Source organism: Lethenteron reissneri, chromosome 24 (genome assembly GCF_015708825.2).
Source record: "Lethenteron reissneri isolate LAM-NWPU_2019-01 chromosome 24, ASM1570882v1, whole genome shotgun sequence".
NCBI classification, from domain to species: Eukaryota; Metazoa; Chordata; class Hyperoartia; order Petromyzontiformes; family Petromyzontidae; genus Lethenteron; species Lethenteron reissneri.
The window spans coordinates 20,532-42,262 of NC_083802.1; the positions used below are offsets into that span (position 1 = coordinate 20,532).

General features: G+C 47.8%; 1 protein-coding gene and 1 pseudogene across 2 annotated transcripts; one reads left to right on the forward strand and one right to left on the reverse strand.

Annotated features, from left to right (window-relative positions):
• Window positions 1-248: 248 nt before the first annotated feature.
• Window positions 249-8,722, reverse strand: LOC133346805 (zinc finger protein 135-like; annotated as a pseudogene).
• Window positions 8,723-12,444: 3,722 nt separating this feature from the next.
• On the forward strand, window positions 12,445-19,013 carry LOC133346290 (N-myc proto-oncogene protein-like). Of its 2 annotated transcripts, XM_061557787.1 has the most exons (4): window positions 12,445-12,792; window positions 15,989-16,061; window positions 16,193-16,701; window positions 17,879-19,013. In XM_061557787.1, coding segments are annotated over exons 2-4 (1,197 nt in total). In that variant the 5' UTR covers window positions 12,445-12,792; window positions 15,989-16,059; the 3' UTR covers window positions 18,565-19,013. The 2 variants fall into 2 exon arrangements, with proteins under 2 accessions (XP_061413771.1, XP_061413770.1); XM_061557786.1 differs by having other exon boundaries at window positions 15,989-16,701.
• Window positions 19,014-21,731: the final 2,718 nt, after the last annotated feature.

Sequence of the window (21,731 nt, forward strand, 5' to 3'; positions counted from 1 at the left end):
AACAGGTCCACAAAGACTGGCCCGTCGCTCTTACTCTGCAGGTTGAACCTAGGAACTGAGTTTTCAACTCTTCACTTCTTCGCTCTTCACCATCACCTCTTCACATTTCACCTCGATTCCTTTAAGTGTCAAATCTGGGATTTTCCTTCAGTTCTTGTTTCACGAGGGATGGGCTCACAAGCCAATTTCAGACTCCACTCCTTGCAGATCTTCTGATGCTTATGCGTTTTCTGGTGTAGATGAAGATTTTATGAATGTGCAAACGCCTTCCCGCAAAGTGCACCTGAAGGGTTTCTCTCCCGTGTGTGTTCTCTGGTGTCTTTCAAGAGCAGATGAATGTAAAAATGCCTTCCCACACCCACTGCACTTGAAGGGTTTCTCTCCCGTGTGTGTTCTCTGGTGTCTTTCAAGAGCAGATGAATGTAAAAATGCCTTCCCACACCCACTGCACTTGAAGGGTTTCTCTCCCGTGTGTGTTCTCTGGTGTCTTTCAAGAGCAGATGAATGTGAAAATGCCTTCCCACACCCACTGCACTTGAAGGGTTTCTCTCCCGTGTGTGTTCTCTGGTGTCTTTCAAGAGCAGATGAATGTAAAAATGCCTTCCCACACCCACTGCACTTGAAGGATTTCTCTCCCGTGTGTGTTCTCTGGTGTCTTACAAGAGAAGATGAATGTGCAAACGCTTTCCCACACACACTGCACTTGAAGGGTTTCTCTCCTGTGTGTGCTCTCTGGTGGGTCTGAAAAACTGATTGCCATGCAAAGGCCTTCCCACACACAGTGCACTTGAAGGGTTTCTCTCCTGTGCGAGTTCTCTGGTGCTGTGTCAAATTTCCAGTGCAATCCGTGCTGTATGCACTCTGGTCGCATTGTTGTCTTGCCGTACCGAGCTGTGCTGACTGCCTTTGCTCCATTAGACCAATTCTGCAGAGGAAGCGTCAGAGGAAGCGGCAGCTGCAGACAGATAATAGGAACATCCACACCATCATCAAGTCAGTATCGTGGCACGGAGGAATGCATATATACAGTCACATGTGACTTACACGTCTATACTTATTCATATATTCATTATGTAGTGAAACAGTTTCCCAATATTCATCACACGGGCTGTTATTGCACACAAAGAGAGATCAAATGGTCATACATATGCCTAGAAGCCTTCGTATCTTAAAAATGAATGTGAACCCAAAACTCCGAGCACACAATTTCGGCTGTCTGGCTACAAAAGGAATATTTATAAAGCTAAATTCAGCTGACATAGCAAAAGGTGTTAAAACAATTCTATTTGTGTTATGCAGAAATGCATAAATTCATGTTCAATCGCAACTCAGGTGTGAATCCAGGCTCAGATGTCCTTGAAGGCTGGGATGAACAGATCCGACTTTCAGCTGTACGTGTGTGCTGTGGTAACTTCCTGTTTCCATTCTTACAAAGAGTTCCAGAGGAAAACAAAAATAAACTATTGTTTTGATATAACCTCCGTGTTCAACAGAGTTAATAGACTTTACTGCAAACACAAACTTTACACTGTCACACACTGCCATGGTAAACAGGTGGTGTTTTGACCAGAACCATGCCTGGCCACCTTTATCTGCTCAGCATTAATGATTCCTCACTCCACCAAGTAATTAATTGAGGATCAATCAACATAGCCGAGGCTAACTGGAGTTTGTGTGTCTCTCTCTCTCCGTGGTGAGATGTTAACTACCTCACCTGGTATGCAGGAAGTCGTGGGTTCAAACCCGGCCCTGACGCCAGCTGCTGTATATTTGGAGTTTGCGTGTCTCTCTCTCCGTGGTCGCGTGGATTTTCCTCCGGATTCCCCGGGTTTGCCCTCCACATTTAGAGTGAACATCAGCACGAGTTTAGCGTCTTTGACCGATACACATTTCCACACGTATTCTTGGTTCTTTCGGTAAAGTTACGTAGATAGAAAATATCAATAGATAATATAATAAAATAAAGACCACTTGTGTTGCGATCGAAACGTCGTGGGTTTTTTTTCTTTATTTACAATTTTCTAATTTTTATTTTATTATCTGTTATTTTTATTTAATTTTCTATCTAAGTGACTTCACTGAAAGAACCAAGAATATGAATTCCTGCAGTCACGAAAGTTTTAAGTCAAAACATTCACACACAAGTTCACAAAGCCTCACCTTGCGTTGTGGGCAGGTTGCTTCTGAAAACAAGAGCGGTATAGCAGCTCAAGCGGGCTTGGCCTGGTAAAAAAAATGAAAAACTGCATAAATATTTACAGTGAGGGAAAGAAAGAAAGACAAAGAAATGATCAGTCTATAATTTTAATGGTAAGTTTATTTGAACAGTGACAGACAGAATAACAACAAAAAATCCAGAAAAACGCGTCAAAAATGTTATAAATTGATTTGCATTTTAATGACGGAAATAAGTATTTGACCCCCTCTCAATCAGAAAGATTTCTGGCTCCCAGGTGTCTTTTATACAGGTAACGAGTTAAGATTAGGAGCACACTCTTAAAGGGAGTGCTCCTAATCTTAGCTTGTTACCTGTATAAAAGACACCTGTTCACAGAAGCAATCAATCAGATTCCAAACTCTCCACCATGGCCAAGACCAAAGAGCTCTCCAAGGATGTCAGGAACAAGATTGTAGACCCACACAAGGCTGGAATGGGCTACAAGACCATCGCCAAGCAGCTCGGTGAGAAGGTGACAACAGTTGGTGAGATTATTCGTAAATGGAAGAAACACACAAGAACTGCCAATGTCCCTCGGCCTAGGGCTCCATGCAAGATCTCACCTCGTGGAGTTGCAATGATCATGAGAACGGTGAGGAATCAGCCCAGAACTACACAAGGTAGCAGGGACCATAGTCACCAAGAAAACAGTTGGTAACACACTACGCCGTGAAGGACTGAAATCCTGTAGCGCCCGCAAGGGGCCCCTGCTCAAGAAAGCACATATACATGCCCGTCTGAAGTTTGCCAATGAACATCTGAATGATTCAAAGGACAACTGGGTGAAAGTGTTGTGGTCAGATGAGACCAAAATGGAGCTCTTTGGCATCAACTCAACTCGCCGTGTTTGGAGGAGGAATGCTGCCTATGACCCCTAGAACACCATCCCCACCATCAAATATGGAGGTGGAAACATTATATTTTTGGGGTGTTTTTCTGCTAAGGGGACAGGACAACTTCACCGCATCAAAGGGACGATGGACGGGGCCATGTACCGTCAAATCTTGGGTGAGAACCTCCTTCCCTTAGCCAGGGCATTGAAAATGGGTCGTGGATGGGTATTCCAGCATGACAATGACCCAAAACACACGGCCAAGGCAACAAAGGAGTGGCTCAAGAAGAAGCACATTAAGGTCCTGGAGTGGCCTAGCCAGTCTCCAGACCTTAATCCCATAGAAAATCTGTGGAGGGAGCTGAAGGTTCGAGTTGCCAAACGTCAGCCTCGAAACCTTAATGACTTGGAGAAGATCTGCAAAGAGGAGTGGGACAAAATCCCTCCTGAGATGTGTGCAAACCTGGTGGCCAACTACAAGAAACGTCTGACCTCTGTGATTGCCAACAAGGGTTTTGCCACCAAGTACTAAGTCATGTTTTGCTGAGGGGGTCAAATACTTATTTCCCTCATTAAAATGCAAATCAATTTATAACATTTTGACGCGTTTTTCTGGATTTTGTTGTTGTTATTCTGTCTCTCACTTCAAATAAACCTACCATTAAAATTATAGACTCATCATTTCATTGTCAGTGGGCAAACGTACACAATCAGCAGGGGATCAAATACTTTTTCTTGGTTCTTTCGGTAAAGTCACGTAGAAGGTAAGTAATAAAACAACAAAAATAAAACAATGAAATAATATAATAGTAATATAATTATTTTTATGTTTTATTTTTATTATATTATTACTTCCCTTCTACGTGACGACTTTACCGAAAGAACCAAGAAATTGAATCCCTGCAGTCACGAAAGAAGCTTTAAATCTAAATTTAGATCAAATACTTGTCCCCTCACTGTAACAATAAAACAGAGTTACAAAGTGGCGAGCCGCGTGAAGACACATTAATTTAAACTAACTCAGGCGAGGGCAGGAGGCAAGGCCCCGCGTCGCCAGGCCGCGCCTTGTAATGTTCCAACCTGGACATCGATTCCAATGCTGCTCAATTGACATCCCTACGAGAGGCTCTACCTTGGTAAACAACAACAACCACAAACCACCACAAGAATTTATCACCTCAGATTTCAGAAAAAGCGCGGAGCGGGCAGCTTTCTGTTACCTCGTGACGTCACGCGGCAGCAGAAAGTGACATAACGTCACTTCCGGGATACAAGACAGTCCCCTCCCACAGATTCAGCAGTGACCATCGCGGAGGTGACGTCACGCACAAGAGCGCGGTGCAGGGTGACGTCACAAAGCTGGATTGGAGTTAAAGTTTTTAGATTAAATTTCCATTGCTCCATCTCTTGAACAGAGACCCCTTGGGTGCGTGAGCTCAGAAACTACAACGTGGACATTATTGTGTGTGTACACAGTGTGTGTGTGTGTACATTGTGTGTGTATACTGTGTGTACACAGTGAGTGTGTGTGTACACTGTGTGTGTGTGTACATTGTGTGTGTACACTATGTGTGTGTACACAGTGAGTGTGTGTGTACACAGTGAGTGTGTAGACTGTGTGTGTGCACAGTGAGTGTGTAGACTGTGTGTGTACACTGTGTGTGTACACTATGTGTGTGTACACAGTGAGTGTGTGTACATTGTGTGTGTACACTGTGTGTGTGTACACAGTGTACACACACACTTGTAGAGGTAACTTCTTTATTACAACACTCCAACAGTACTCCCAACAGTCCTGATACTCTGTTAAAGCCAAGGTACACAGCCTAGCTACACAGCCTAGATACTCTACTCTGGCTACGCTCCGGAACTCGCCCTCACAAGGTCGTAGAGTCGGGAGTTCCAGAGTCCCAGCACTGGCTCTCACAGCATCCCAGGGTCTTCAGATGGCTGGTCGTGGGTCTTGGGTCTTGAGTTACAACTGGGCCCCGATCGTCCAGGGAGCTCCCCTTTTATGCCTGGTCCAACGAGGGGTGGGGCCGTGTGCGCCACCAGACATCCCACAGAGCACACACAGCCCCCCCCCCGTTGGCGGCACCCAGAGGCTTAAGCGTCTGGACCCCCTGGGAACCCAGCGCCTGGCGCCCAGAGGCTTAAGCGTCTGGACCCGCCCGGGAACCCAGAGCCCCCAGCAGCCCCTCCCTTCTTATGTCACTACAGATGTATAAGGGCACGGGGTGACCAATAAGGTCAGAATTGGTCTGTGTGCTTTAGAGAGGGAGGCGGGGTTATTTATTAATTAAATATAGCGCCGATACGTGGAACGCTACGCGTGTTGCAATCAAGACGGGCGCTTAAACGAACACAAAAATCAACGCGCTAATTAGGTAAATGTTCTCGATTTAAAGCTTTCGTGACTGCAGGGATTCATCTTCTTGGTTCTTTCGGTAAAGTCATCACGTAGAAGGGAAGTAATACCATAATAAAAATTAAACATAATTAAATAATCCGAGCGTGCTCCCTATTTCAAAGACGATGAGTTGCTCCAGAGACAAATGCTTCCGGAAACACAAAAAATTAACCCGTAAAAACAAAGTTTTTCACTATAAATCCTTTATATGCGTGGCGGCGAGAGTCCTCTCGTCCTCTGGCTTGATATGGCTGCCACCTATGGGTCAGATGATTGTCTGCCACCATTAAGCAATTGGTAATTAAATATTTAAAAAAAAATCCCTAAACAGTGTAAAATTTTGGAAATTTTTCACGAAAATTAATTGTCACGCACAACGAGTCTGTGTGCAAAATGTCAGCTCGATTGGATCATGGGAAGTGGGTTAAAAAACGACCGAAAGATTTGCACGGTCCTAAGCAAGCAAGCGAACTTAATATAAAGGATTTAAACAAGTATAACCCGTAAAAACAAAGTTTTTCACTATAAATCCTTTATATGCGTGGCGGCTAGAGTCCTCTCGTCCTCTGGCTTGAGATGGCTGCCACCTATGGGTCAGATGATTGTCTGCCACCATTAAGCAATTGGTAATTAAATATTTTTAAAAATTTCCATAAACAGTGTAAAATTTTTGAAAAAAAATTTCACGAACATTAATTGGCACGCACAACGAGTCTGTGTGCAAAATGTCAGCTCGATTGGATCACGGGAAGTGGGTTAAAAAATGACCGAAAGATTTGCACGGTCGTAAGCAAGCAAGTGAACTTAATATAAAGGATTTAAAACTACCCTTTGAGCTGTATCACAAGAACAACGGGTCTCACCTGAGTTATCTGTACAGGTTACTTCCAAAAACACACACTTTGTCCTAACATCACTTATTCAATGTTTGACCCTTGTAAATAAAATGTTGCATGTACACAAAATCAGTGTTCATTCTAAATTATTGACAGACATTTTACATTTTAACAAAATGTAATTACTGCAGTGAAATATACTGCACCAGGTTACATCGTATTAAGCTATTTTAAATAATTATGCACCGTCTGCTTAACAGTGGATGTAAAACATACTATTGTGTCATTCAAAACGAGTAGGCCATTGCATGATTGCGTCTTGAGTCAAAATGTAGATAATTCTAAACATTACCGACAATTCTAGATTTGAAGCTTTCGTGACTGCAAGGATTCATATTCTTAGGTTTTTTCGGTAAAGTCACGTCGTGAATTTTGAAGTGTTTCTCTCCCGTGTGCGTTCTCTCGTGTCTTTGAAGATGTTCTGACCGTGTAAACGCCTTCCCGCACAGAAAGCACCTGAAGGGTTTCTCTCCTGTGTGTGTTCTCTGATGTTTTTTAAGATCAGATGACTGTGAAAATGCCATGCTACACACAGTGCACTTGAAGGGTTTCTCTCCTGTGTGTGTTCTCTGGTGTTTTTTAAGAACAGATGACAGTGAAAATGCCTTCGCACACACACTGCACTTAAAGGGTTTCTCTCCCGTGTGTATTCTCTGGTGTCTTACAAGAGTAGATGAATGTGCAAACGCTTTCCCACACACACTGCACTTGAAGTGTTTCTCTCCCGTGTGTGTTCTCTGGTGTTTTTTAAAAGAAGATGACAGTGAAAATGCCTTCCCACACACAGTGCACTTGAAGGGTTTCTCTCCTGTGTGTATTCTCTGGTGGGTCTGAACAACAGATGCTTGTGCAAACGCCTTCCCGCAAATTGTGCACCTGAAAGGTTTCACTCCCGTGTGTGTTCTCTGATGTATTACAAGATTATGTGACTTTGCAAAGGATTTCCCGCACAGAATGCACCTGAAGGGTTTCTCTCCTGTGTGTGTTCTATGGTGATTTTAAGAGAAGATGACCGTGAAAATGCCATGCTACACACACTGCACTTGAAGGGTTTCTCTCCTGTGTGTGTTCTCTGGTGTTTTTAAGAACAGATGAATGAGAAAATGCCTTCGCACACACACTGCACTTGAAGGGTTTCTCTCCCGTGTGTGTTCTCTGGTGTATTACAAGATTACGTGACTTTGCAAAGGCCTTCCCACACACAGTGCACTTGAAACGTTTCTCTCCTGTGTGTGTTCTCTGGTGCTGTGTCAAATTTCCAGTGCGCTCCGTGCTGTATGCACTCTGGTCGCATTGTTGCCTTGCCGTACCGAGCTGTGCTGACTGCCTTTGCTCCATCAGACCAATTCTGCAGAGGAAGCGTCGAAGGAAGCGTCAGCTGCAGACAGATAATAGGAATATCCACACCATTCTAGATTTGAAGCTTTCGTGACTGCAAGGATTCATATTCTTAGGTTTTTTCGGTAAAGTCACGTAGGTAAAAAAATTAAATTAAAGTAAAAATAAACAAATTAAAAAATTGACGTTTCGGAAGCAACACAAGCCTCCGTCTTCAGGTGGAACCGTCACAGCCACGACAGCTGTATCAAGTAAAAAAAGAAAATACAAAAAAAATACAGCTGTCGTGGCTGTGACGTTTCCACCTGAAGACGGAGGCTTGTGTTGCTTCCGAAACGTCGTCAATTTTTTAATTTGTTTTATTTTACTTTTATTAATTAAAATGTTTTACCTACGTGACTTTACCGAAAAAACCTAAGAATATATCCACTCCGGTATCTATGCACAGAAGAACGCATACGTACAGTCACACGTGACTTACACGTCTATACTTATTCATATATTCATTATGTAGTAAAAACGTTTCTCAAATTCATCACACGGGCTGTAATGGCACACAATGAGAGGGCAAGTGGTCATAAATATGCCTGGGAGCCCTCGTATCTTAAAAATGAATGTTAACCCAAAACTCCGAGCACACAATTTCGGCTGTCTGGCTACAAAAGGAATATGTATAAAAGCTAAATTCAGCTGACATTGCAAAGGGTGTTAAAACAATTCTATTTGTGTTATGCAGAAATGCATAAATTCATGTTCAATCGCAACTCAGGTGTGAATCCAGGCTCAGATGTCCTTGAAGGCTGGGATGAACAGATCCGACTTTCAGCTGCACGTGTGTGCTGTGTTAACTTCCTGTTTCCATTCTTACAAAGAGTTCCAGAGGAAAACAAAATAAACTATTGTTGTGATATAACCTCTGTGTTCAATAGAGTTAATAGACTTTACTGCAAACACAAACTTGACACTGTCACACACTGGCATGGTTCACAGGTGGTGGTGTGTCCAGACCCATGCCTGGCCACCTTCATCTGCTCAGAATAAATGATTCCTCACTCCACCAAGTAATTAATTGAGGATCAATCAACATAGCCGAGGCTAACTGGAGTTTGCGTGTTTCTCTCTCTCCGTGGTGAGATGTTAACTACCTCACCTGGTGTACAGGAAGTCGTGGGTTCGATCCCGGCCCTGGCGCCTGCTGCTGCTGTATATTTGGAGTTTGCGTGTCTCTCTCTCCGTGGTCGCGTGGATTTTCCTCCGGATTCCCCGGGTTTGCCCTCCACATTTAGAGTCAACATCAGTACGCGTTTAGCGTCTTTGACCGATACACATTTCCACACGTATTCTTGGTTCTTTCGGTAAAGTTACGTAGGTAGAAAATATCAATAATAGATAATAAAATTAAATAAAATAAAGACCACTTGTGTTGCGATCGAAACGTCGTGTTTTTTCTCTTTATTTACAATTTTATAATTTTTATTTCATCATCTGTTATTTTTATTAAATTTTCTGTCTAAGTGACTTTACCGAAAGAACCAAGAATATGAATTCCTGCAGTCACGAAAGTTTTAAGTCCACACATTCACACACAAGTTCACAAAGCCTCACCTTGCGTTGTGGGCAGGTAGCTTCTGAGAACAAGAGTGGTAGAGCAGCTCAAGCCGGCTTGGCCTGGTACAAAAAATGAAAAATAGAAACTGCGTGAATATTTACAGTGAGGGAAAAAAGTATTTGATCCCCTGCTGATTTTGTACGTTTGCCCACTGACAAAGAAATGATCAGTCTATAATTTTAATGGTATGTTTATTTGAACAGTGAGAGACAGAATAACAACAACAAAAATCCTGAAAAACGCGTGTCAAAAATGTTATAAATTGATTTGCATTTTAATGAGGGAAATAAGTATTTGATCCCCTCTCAATCAGTAAGATTTCTGGCTCCCAGGTGTCTTTTATACAGGTAACGAGCTGAGATTAGGAGCACACTCTTAAAGGGAGTGCTCCTAATCTTAGCTTGTTACCTTTATAAAAGACACCTGTTCACAGAAGCAATCAATCAATCAGATTCCAAACTCTCCACCATGGCCAAGACCAAAGAGCTCTCCAATGATGGCAGGGACAAGATTGTAGACCTACACATGGCTGGAATGGGCTACAAGACCATCGCCAAGCAGCTTGGTGAGAAGGTGACAACAGTTGGTGCGATTATTCGCAAATAGAAGAAACACACAAGAACTGTCAATCTCCCTCGGCCTGGGGTTCCATGCAAGATCTCACCTCGTGGAGTTGCAATGATCATGAGAACGGTGAGGAATCAGCCCAGAACTACACAAGGCAGCTGGGACCATAGTCACCAAGAAAACAATTGGTAACACACTACGCCGTGAAGGACTGAAATCCTGCAGCGCCCGCAAGGTCCCGCTGCTCAAGAAAGCACATATACATGCCCGTCTGAAGTTTGCCAATGAACATCTGAATGATTTAAAGGACAACTGGGTGAAAGTGTTGTGGTCAGATGAGACCAAAATGGAGCTCTTTGGCATCAACTCAACTCGCCGTGTTTGGAGAAGGAGGAATGCTGCCTATGACCCCAAGAACACCATCCCCACCGTCAAATATGGAGGTGGAAACATTATGCTTTGGGGGTGTTTTTCTGCTAAGGGGACAGGACAACTTCACCGCATCAAAGGGACAATGGACGGGGCCATGTACCGTCAAATCTTGGGTGAGAACCTCCTTCCCTCAGCCAGGGCATTGAAAATGGGTCGTGGATGGGTATTCCAGCATGACAATGACCAAAAAAACACAGCCCAAGGCAACAAAGGAGTGGCTCAAGAAGAAGCACATTAAGGTCCTGGAGTGGCCTAGCCAGTCTCCAGACCTTAATCACATAGACAATCTGTGGAGGGATCTGAAGGTTCGAGTTGCCAAACGTCAGCCTCGAAGCCTTAACGACTTGAAGATCTGCAAAGAGGAGTGGGACAAAATCCCTCCCGAGATGTGTGCAAACCTGGTGGCCAACTACAAGAAACGTCTGACCTCTGTGATTGCCAACAAGGGTTTTGCCACCAAGTACTAAGTCATGTTTTGCAGAGGGGGTCAAATACTTATTTCCCTCATTAAAATGCAAATCAATTCATAACATTTTTGACGCGTCTTTCTGGATTTTGTTGTTATTCTGTCTCTCACTGTTCAAATAAACCTACCATTAAAACTACAGACTGATCATTTCTTTGTCAGCGGGCAAACGTACACAATCAGCAGGGGATCAAATACTTTTTATTGGTTCTTTCGGTAAAGTCACGTAGAAGGGCAGTAATAAAATAATAAAAATAAAACATAATAAAATGGTATAATAATATAATTATTTTATTGTTTTTCGGTAAAGTCACGTAGAAGGTAAGTAATAAAACAACAAAAAATAAAACAATAAAATAATATAATAGTAATATAAGAATTTCTATGTTTTATTTTTATTATTTTATTATTTCCCTTCTACGTGACTTTACCGAAAGAACCAAGAAGTTGAATCCCTGCAGTCACGAAAGAAGTTTTAAATCTAAATTTAGATCAAATACTTGTCCCCTCACTGTAACAATAAAACAGAGTTACAAAGTGGCGAGCCGCGTGAAGACAAACTAAACTAACTCAGGCGAGGGCAGGAGGCAAAGCCCCGCGTGGCCAGGCCGCGCCTTGTAATGTTCCAACCTGGACATCGATTCCAATGCTACTCAATAGACATCCCTACGAGAGGCTCTACCTTGGTAAACAACAACAACAACCACAACAACCACAAACCACCACGAGAATTAATCACCTCAGATTTCAGAAAAAGCGCGGAGCGGGCAGCTTCCTGTTACCTCGTGACGTCACACGGCAGCAGAAAGTGACATAACGTCACTTCCGAGATACAAGACAGTCCCCTCAACACTGCCCATAGACTCAGCACTGCACCATAGACTCAACACTGCCCATAGACTCAGCACTGCACCATAGACTCAACACTGCCCATAGACTCAGCACTGCACCATAGACTCAACACTGCCCATAGACTCAGCACTGCACCATAGACTCAACACTGCCCATAGACTCAGCACTGCACCATAGACTCAACACTGCCCATAGACTCAACACTGCCGCATAGACTCAACACTGCACCATAGACTCAACACTGCTACCCATAGACTCAACACTGCACCATAGACTCAGCACTGCACTATAGACTCAACACTGCCCATAGACTCAACACTGCACAATAGACTCAACACTGCACCATAGACTCAACACTGCACCATAGACTCAACACTGCCCATAGACTCAACACTGCACCATAGACTCAACACTACACCATAGACTCAACACTGCACCATAGACTCAACACTACACCATAGACTCAACACTGCACCATAGACTCAACACTACACCATAGACTCAACACTGCACCATAGACTCAACACTGCCGCATAGACTCAACAATGCCCATAGACTCAACACTCCACCATAGACTCAACACTGCACCATAGACTCAACACTGCACCATAGACTCAACACTGCACCATTGACTCAACACTGCCCATAGACTCAACACTGCACCATAGACTCAACACTGTACAATAGACTCAACACTGCACCATAGACTCAACACTGCACCATAGACTCAACACTATACAATCCTAAAATATAATCTTCATCTACCAACTGTGCTTTAAAAGAAAAAAAACTGACAATGTATTATTTCCTACACAGATATAAACTAATGCACCGCGTTGTTCACGCTTGACATCTCACCGTGCAGTCCAGTGTCTCGTGACTCACCCGCCCCCCGGCCTGTACCACCGCGGTGGATGTTGAGGGGGGGGGGAGAGGCGGGGCCCTCCCGGCCAATGGGCCGCGGCGCTCACCAGCTCCACTGCGAGATGGGCTCGCCCAAGTTCCCTCCCCCCCCACCCCCTCCACTTGGTGGCGGGGTCCGACCACCCGCCCTGCCCCCACCCCAATGGAGGCTTCTTTCTCCACCATCACCACAGCTGCTGCTGCCGGCGGCGGCGGCTTCGTGGCGTTGCTGGCGTCTCTGTGACCCCCCCTCGTCCTGCCCCTTGACCGTGAGTAGCCCCCCCCCCCACCATCACTCGCCACCCCGAGTCCACCAGCCACTTGGGGGTGGACTTCACTGGGAGCGGCTCTACAGCTCCTGCTCTGACGCCGACTTCTCCCGTCACTTACGGCAGCTCAGCGAAGCGTCTCATCGTCATCGTCGTCATCATTGTAATCTGTGTGTGTCACGCTGTGTGTGTGTGTGTCACGCTGTGTGTGTGTGTCACCCTGTGTGTGTCACCCTGTGTGTGTGTGTCACCCTGTGTGTGTGTGTGTCACCCTGTATGTGTCACGCTGTGTGTGTGTGTCACCCTGTGTGTGTGTGTCACGCTGTGTGTGTGTGTCACGCTGTGTGTGTGTGTCACCCTGTGTGTGTGTGTCACGCTGTGTGTGTGTGTCACGCTGTGTGTGTGTGTCACCCTGTATGTGTGTCACGCTGTGTGTGTGTCACCCTGTATGTGTCACGCTGTGTGTGTGTGTCACGCTGTGTGTGTCACGCTGTGTGTGTGTGTCACGCTGTGTGTGTGTCACCCTGTGTGTGTGTGTGTCTCCCTGTATGTGTCACGCTGTGTGTGTGTCTCCCTGTGTGTGTGTGTGTGTCACCCTGTGTGTGTGTGTGTGTCACCCTGTATGTGTCACGCTGTGTGTGTGTGTCACCCTGTGTGTGTGTGTGTCACCCTGTGTGTGTGTGTGTCACCCTGTGTGCGCGTGTGTGTGTGTCACCCTGTGTGTGTGTGTGTCACCCTGTGTGTGTGTGTGTCACCCTGTGTGTGTGTGTGTGTCACCCTGTGTGTGTGTCACCCTGTGTGCGTGTGTGTCACCCTGTGTGTGTGTGTCACCCTGTGTGTGTGTGTCACCCTGTGTGTGTATGTCACCCTGTGTGTGTGTATGTCACCCTGTGTGTGTGTATCACCCTGTGTGTGTGTGTCACCCTGTGTGTGTGTGTCACCCTGTGTGTGTGTCACCCTGTGTGTGTGTGTCACCCTGTGTGTGTGTGTCACCCTGTGTGTGTCACCCTGTGTGCGTCACCCTGTGTGCGTGTGTGTCACCCTGTGTGTGTGTGTCACCCTGTGTGTGTGTCACCCTGTGTGTGTGTCACCCTGTGTGTGTGTCACCCTGTGTGCGTGTGTGTGTCACCCTGTGTGCGTGTGTGTGTCACCCTGTGTGCGTGTGTGTCACCCTGTGTGCGTGTGTGTCACCCTGTGTGCGTGTGTCACCCTGTGTGTGTGTTGTCACCCTGTGTGCGTGTCACCCTGTGTGCGTGTCACCCTGTGTGTGCGTGTCACCCTGTGTGTGTGTGTCACCCTGTGTGCGTGTGTCACCCTGTGTGCGTGTGTCACCCTGTGTGCGTGTGTCACCCTGTGTGTGTGTGTCACCCTGTGTGTGTGTGTCACCCTGTGTGTGTGTGTGTCACCCTGTGTGTGTGTGTCACCCTGTGTGCGTGTCACCCTGTGTGTGTGTGTCACCCTGTGTGCGTGTCACCCTGTGTGCGTGTCACCCTGTGTGCGTGTGTCACCCTGTGTGCGTGTGTCACCCTGTGTGCGTGTGTCACCCTGTGTGTGTGTCACCCTGTGTGTGTGTCACCCTGTGCGTGTGTGTCACCCTGTGTGTGTGTGTCACCCTGTGTGTGTGTGTCACCCTGTGTGTGTGTGTCACCCTGTGTGTGTGTCACCCTGTGTGTGTGTGTGTGTCACGCTGTGTGTGTGTGTGTGTCACGCTGTGTGTGTGTGTGTGTCACGCTGTGTGTGTGTGTGTCACGCTGTGTGTGTGTGTCACCCTGCGTGTGTGTGTCACCCTATGTGCGTGTGTGTCACGCTGTGTGTGTGTCACGCTGTGTGTGTGTCACCCTGTGTGTGTGTCACCCTGCGTGTGTGTGTCACCCTGCGTGTGTGTGTCACCCTGTGTGTGTCACCCTGTGTGTGTCACCCTGTGTGCGTGTGTGTGTCACCCTGTGTGCGTGTGTGTCACCCTGTGTGTGTGTCTCACCCTGTGTGTGTGTGTGTCACCTGTGTGTGTGTGTGTCACCCTGTGTGTGTGTGTGTCACCCTGTGTGTGTATGTCACCCTGTGTGTGTGTCTCACCCTGTGTGTGTGTCTCACCCTGTGTGTGTGTGTGTCACGCTGTGTGTGTGTGTGACGCTGTGTGTGTGTCACGCTGTGTGTGTGTATGTCACCCTGTGTGTGTCACCCTGTGTGTGTATGTCACCCTGTGTGTGTGTCACCCTGTGTGTGTCACCCTGTGTGTGTGTCACCCTGTGTGCGTGTGTGTCACCCTGCGTGTGTCACCCTGTGTGTGTGTCACCCTGTGTGTGTGTCACCCTGTGTGTGTGTCACCCTGTGTGTGTCATGCTGTGTGTGTGTGTGTGTCACCCTGTGTGTGTGTCACGCTGTGTGTGTCACGCTGTGTGTGTGTGTCACCCTGTGTGCATGTGTGTGTCACCCTGTGTGTGTGTGTCACCATGTGCGTGTGTGTCACCCTGTGTGTGTCACGCTGTGTGTGTGTGTCACCCTGTGTGTGTGTGTCACCCTGTATGTGTCACCCTGTGTGTGTGTCACGCTGTATGGGGAGCGGTAGTGTAGCGGTTAGCGTGCTGTGCTATGAACCTGGCGACCCGGGTTCGATTCCTGCTCACGGCCAACATCAGACGATTGTCTGAACCGGTCCCGGGCCTTCCCTAGGTCGACTCAGCCTCAAATGAGTACCTGGTGCGGTGTGTAAACATTGCCACTAGGGAGACAAAGGCGGTCGGGCGTGGTGCTGGCCACCCACCCCCTCGTGTACCGTTCCGGCCTTCATAGGTGCTTGCTAACAGCACTTGCCCCTACAGTCTGTTAAGGCTATATGGGGGATCTTTGTGTGTCACCCTGTGTGTGTATGTCACCCTGTGTGTGCGCTCCCTCTTGCGTCCCAAGTATTCACTACACAATAAAAATTCTCACGACGTGTCGACTGCAACACGAAACGTCGTGAGAATTGTTATTGTTTTATATTTTTATTATTTTATTGTTTCCCTTCTACGCGACTTTACCGAAAGAACCAAGAAGATGAATCCCTGCAGTCACGAAAGCTTTAAATCGAAATTTAACGTCCCGGAGATGAATGAAATTGAGCTGTGGATGAGTAACAGCGCCACTTACGACTCTGTGTGGTGTTTGCTCGCTTTGTTAACGACGCTGCTTTCTTTATTGTTTGCTGTTGTTACAGGCGAGCCCGGCGGCCCCCTGCAGAAGAAGTAAACAAGACGCAACAACAACAGGGAGGAGGGTGGTGGTGGAATGTAAACAAGAACAACAACCCCTACCCGCCACCACGCGGCGTGTTGTCGCGTGACGAAAGTAGCAGCAGCGTCATCATCATCACCACGTGTAGCAGCAGCGTCGTCATCATCCACGCAATGTCTGCCGGCAGGGATGACTCCTCCTCCTCCTCGACCTTCTACAACGGCGAGGAGTTGCACAGCGACTGGCACCAGTCCACGCTGCCCAGCGAGGACATTTGGAAGAAGTTTGAGCTCCTGCCCCCCGCGCTGGACGGAGCGAACTCAACGCCAACGCCGCCGCCCTCGGGCGATCCGAGCCGCGAAGGCGGCGAAGTGGCGAGCCGCGGCCACGTCTGGGACCCCGCCGGCGGCAGCGGCGTGGGAGCCGTGGGAGTAATGCTGCTGCGGGACTGCATGTGGAGCAGCGCCGCCTCCTCGGCCAGAGCCACGCCGGGGCGGCTGGCGCCCGCCGACAAGTCGGCGCCGCCGCCGCCCGCGGTCTCCCGCGCCGTGCCGAGCCCCGCGGCCGCCGCGGTGCCCGCCGAGATGCTGCCCTTTGAGCCGGGAGGGCGGCACCTGCCGGCCGAGGGGCGGGAGGATGGGGAGACTGTCGTGGGCGGGGCGATGTCTCCCGGCAACGAGACGCGCAGTGATTCGGGTGAGACTTGCACGCTGTTTTGCGTGTTTCTTTATTCGGTCGTGTTTAGCGCGGTCGTGCCTTTTGTTTTTTTCGGTCAAGTCACGCAGGTCAAACATGAAATTAATCACGACGTTTCGGAGGCAACTCGAGCTTCCATCTTCAGGTGGAACAGTTACAGCAAAATCACCGTATCAAGTGAAGCGAGCTCTGAGAGACACGAGATTACATAGAGGTTAAGAGGGGGGGGTGGAGCCTAACCCCGAACCCTGACCCCTAACCCCTAACCCCTAACCCCTGACCCTAACTCTAACCCCTACCCTAACCCCTGACCCCTAACCCCTGACCCTAACCCTAACCCCTAACCCTGCAGTGAACTGTGAGGCTGCTAAAGTTGGTCAATGACATCCTTCCAAAAAGTATGGATCCTTGCAGTCACGAAAACTTCTCGAATTAGCTTGTTCATCTTCGTTTACAACAAACTTACAGTTGTCAAGCTCACTACACGAATGTTGCGTGTGTACATTTCAACAGGTCCTGTACCTGTGTAATGGGTTCCGGAGACACTTGTAGAAGTAACTTCTTTATTACAATACAACACCTCAACAGTGCTGATACTCTGTTATAGCCTAGGTACACAGCCTAGGTACACAGCCTAGATACACTACTCTGGCTACGCTCTGGGGTCCTCTGGCTACAATTACCCTAGGGGAGCTACCTGACCCAACCCAGCCACGGTGGGGGGGTCTGGACTCGGAACTTGCCCTTACAAGGACGTAGAGCCGGGAGTCCCAGAGTCCCACCACTGGCCCTCACAGCATCCCGGCCCTTACAAGGACAAGCGGGACGAGGGGGTACAGGGTCCTAAGCTGGCTGGCTGGCGGGTCTTGACCTGCGACTGGCCCCGATCGTCCAGGGAGCTGCCCTTTTATGCCTCGTGCCCAACGAGGGGTGGGGCTGTGTGTGCCCCCAGATATCCCACAGAGCACACACAGCCCCCCTGTTGGTGGTGCCAAGGGGCTTAACTGTCTGGGCTGCCTGGGATCCTAGCGCCTGGCACCGAGGGCTTCTCTGTCTAGGGTCCCAGAGCCCCCAGCAGCTCCTCCCCTCTTCTGGCACTACACCTGCGCAGTTTAGGTTTATAATGTTGCATTTTTCTACATTGCGTTGCTGACGTATACGTGTTTCCCTTCTGCAGACAATGACGACGACGCGGAAGATGGAGAGATTGACGCGGTGACCGTGGAGAAGTGGAGCCACGCCAAAGCGAGCGTGGCGCTACGCGCCGTGCACAACACAAACACGGCCCCCCTGTACAACGACAACAACCGGCGGCAGCGGCGGCAGCAGCGGCGGCGACTCGCCCCGCCGGCGTCCACGCCGCCCGTGCACCAGCAGCAGCACAACTACGCCGCCCCCTCGCCGCCTGCGCGCGGGGCGAAGACGCCGCCCCCGCCGGCGCCGCGGGGATCCGCGCGGAGCCGGGGCGCCGCCGGCGGGGCCGGCTCGTCCCGCGCCGTCTCGACGGGGAGCGGCGGTGGCCCTCGGAGCTCCGGCGGCTCGGAGGGGCTTGGCGAGCGGCACAACGACCAGGAGCGTCGGCGGCGCGACTCCATCAAGAAGGGTTTCCAGTGGCTGCGCAGCGGCATACCGGAGCTGGCGCACGACGAGAAGGCGGCCAAGGCGCAGATCCTGAAGCGCGCGATAGAATATTCGCGCACCCTGAAGCGCGAGGAGGAGAGACTCAAGGCGGAGAAGCGGCGCGAGCAGATTCGACGTCGGGAGCTGCTGGCGAGGCTGGAAACCCTGAAGAACTCGTTGGCCGAGCGGTCTCCATTTGCATCTCGTTTAAAGACTTTAAACCGAAAGTTACTTTTGTTTTGATATTGGACGAAAGCCTCTGGCGACCGGCACAGTTGAGCCTCTTTGCCATTGAGTGGTATTATGCACCGTGACCTCGTTTGCAACGTAATGCCTCTGAATATTTGACTGCCAAGGTTTGAGTTGATGGGAATGGTAAGTTGTACCTCAATAGACATTTCTGCACAAATGATGCTTCAATGTGGCAAATACTGCCATTAATGCTGTTCCATGGCGATTTTCACTTTTGATTTTTTTAATTTTTTCATATAAAACATGGAAAATGTAGGCACCAAAAGTTGTTACGTAATTACCCAGGGTTTTTGTAAGATTTAGCGCGAGTAACTTTTTGAACAAAGTTGTTCCTGTCAATAGTGCAAAAGTTACATTTAGTAACCTTTTTTGAATGTCCCTTAAACAAGGGGTGTTGTTGCTTACTTTGCATCGCTGATAAACTCGGTCTTTTTGCCGTTGAGCTCAAAGCGGCCTTAGCAGCTGCGAAGCGTTCGTTGCAGCACTTTGTGTACCTCGCTGTATCTTTATCTCTTATTGGAACGTAAATAAAGCCCACAAGACACCAAGTGCCTCGTGCGTGATTGTGTTGCACCCTGTTGCACCCTTCACTTGCTAACGCGCGGATGTAGAAGGGACCTTGGCCAAGTTGCACGTGTCGGCATCTCAGGCGCCGGCAGCATCGAGCTGCTGCACCAGCTTCTAGCGCAGTCTCGCCTCGCGCTTCACGCGCCCCACTCTGGTGGGATGTTGGCCCATTCTTGGTTTTGGTGGATGTTGAGAACTTTAAACCGTGACCTCCGTACCGTCTAAACCAGGGGTCCTCAAACTACGGCCCGCGGGCCACATTCGGCCCGCCGAGGACATTTATCCGGCCCATGGTCACTAATTGGGCTGCGCTTGTGAGCACTAATTTGGCTGCGCTGGTGAGCACTCATTGGGCTGCGGTGGTGGGCACTGATTGGGCTGCGGTGGCGAGCACTGATTGAGCTGCGGCGGTGGGCACTGATTTGGCTGCGCTGGTGATCACTGATTGAGCTGAGGCGGTGGGCACTGATTGAGCTGCGGCGGTGGGCACTCATTGGGCTGCGCTGGTGAATGGTTCAATGGGCCAATTGACTGGATTTGCCCGCCAGGCCTAAGGCTGCCAGCCCTCCCCTGGCTGCGCTTGACTGGCTCTCCCTCCCTCAGCTCCCTCACTTGCCCCTCGGCTCCACTCTCAGTGATATTCCTGTGTGCTGAGTAAATGATAGAGGGGTAATAACAGATTGATCTCTGGAGGGGCTGCCTGCTGTTTTCCCGTGCTAGTCAGTGACAGACAGCCGAGGAGTAGGAAACCCAATTTAAATGACAGTAAGTGCATTTATATTCTGATTGCTATTCAATTATATGAGGTTATATGTTGTATGTTGTGTAAGCCCCGGTTCATACTGTTGCGATCTCTGAGCAGTGCGAGTTCAGCCATATGCTTGTATGGCTGAACTTGCATTAGATTCGGAAGAAAAAAAGGCACATGTGCCTTTTTTCCTGCAGTGGATCGCATGGGTCTTCTCCCCCATGCGATCATATTCCTATGCGAGTTCGCAGATCGCACTGCGATCTGTGAACAAAACTGCAGGTGTAATTAACTTTGTAATGGCACCCACACCAGTGTGAGCCTGGGGTAAAAGTGGAGTTCCCCCAATCAGACTGCATTGATGGGCAGTGCAGTCTGTATGTCTCTGTGTGGGCAAAGTTATTGCTGCTATATTGTTTTTGTAGCGCTGTATATATATTGGTATTTTACTAATAGCAATTTTGACTCCCTAGGAAACAATGATGTCAAGAAAGAGAAAAATTGACTCGGAGTGTAGGATATTCAAAAAACAGTGGACTTATGATTACTTTTTCATGCAGTACAAGGAAAGAGCTGTGTGTCTGATATGCCAGAATATAGTGTCTGTGTTCAAAGAATACAATTTATGTCGACACTATGAAACTCAACATAAAGATAAATATGATTGTTTGGTCGGAGAAGTGAGAAAAGATAAAATATTAAAACTGAAAAATACATTAACTCCGCAAAATACTTTTGTGAAGCAGAAGCAGCTAAATATTTCATCACTGAAAGCAAGTTTTCAAGTTGCCAAGCTAATAGTGTGCACTGGCAGACCATTCGTTGAGGGAGAATTTGTTAAAGAATGCCTTCTTTCTGTTGCCAAAGAGATGTGTCCAGAGAAGGCCGATTTATTTAGTACAGTGAGTCTTTTAGGACCTACAATTACACGGAGGATTGAAGAAATGGGAGACAATTTCCATCAGCATTTGCAAAACTCCACAAAAAAAACTTTCCTATTTTTCCTTGGCACTCGACGAAAGCAACGATGTTCGTGATTCTGCACAACTTCTAATTTTTATTTGTGGGACGAATGACTATTTCGAAGTCACAGAAGAGCTTGCTGCACTGCAAAGCACCAAAGGAACAACTACAAGAGAGGATATCTATGAAAAGGTTTGCCAAACTGTGAATGGTTTGGAGCTGAACTGGGCTAAACTAGCCAGTGTGACAACTGATTGTGCTCCTAGCATGGTGGGGTCTAAGAAAGGAGTAATTGCTCGCATTAACCAAGAGATGGACAAACATAACCATTCTCATCCAATAGCCATACACTGCCTCATCCACCAACAAGCGCTGTGTAGTAAATCACTGAAGTGGGACTGTTAACTTCATTAGAGATCATGCACTAAACCACAGACAATTTCAGGAATTTCTGTCCGAGCTAAATGTTGACTATGAAGATGTTCTGTACCACACAGAAGTCCGTTGGCTGAGTCGAGGGAGAGTTTTGAAACGTTTCTAGGACTTACTTCCACAGATTACAGCTTTTCTGTTTTCAAAAAACAAAAAAGTACCAGAGCTCAATGATGCAGAATGGAAATGGCACCTTGCCTTTCTGACAGATGTAACAGAGCTACTCAACAGTTTCAATGTGCAACTTCAAGGAAAGGGGAAGCTCATCTGTGATGTAATCACATGTCAAAGCATTTGAAGTAAAATTAGGCCTCCTCATCAAACAAGTGAAGGAGGAAAACTTCTGCCATCTTCCCACAACTCAAAATCTGTTAGCGGAAAAAACATTGGTTGCATTCCCAAACAAAACATGTGTGGATTCACTGGAAAAATTGCAAAAGGAGTTCCA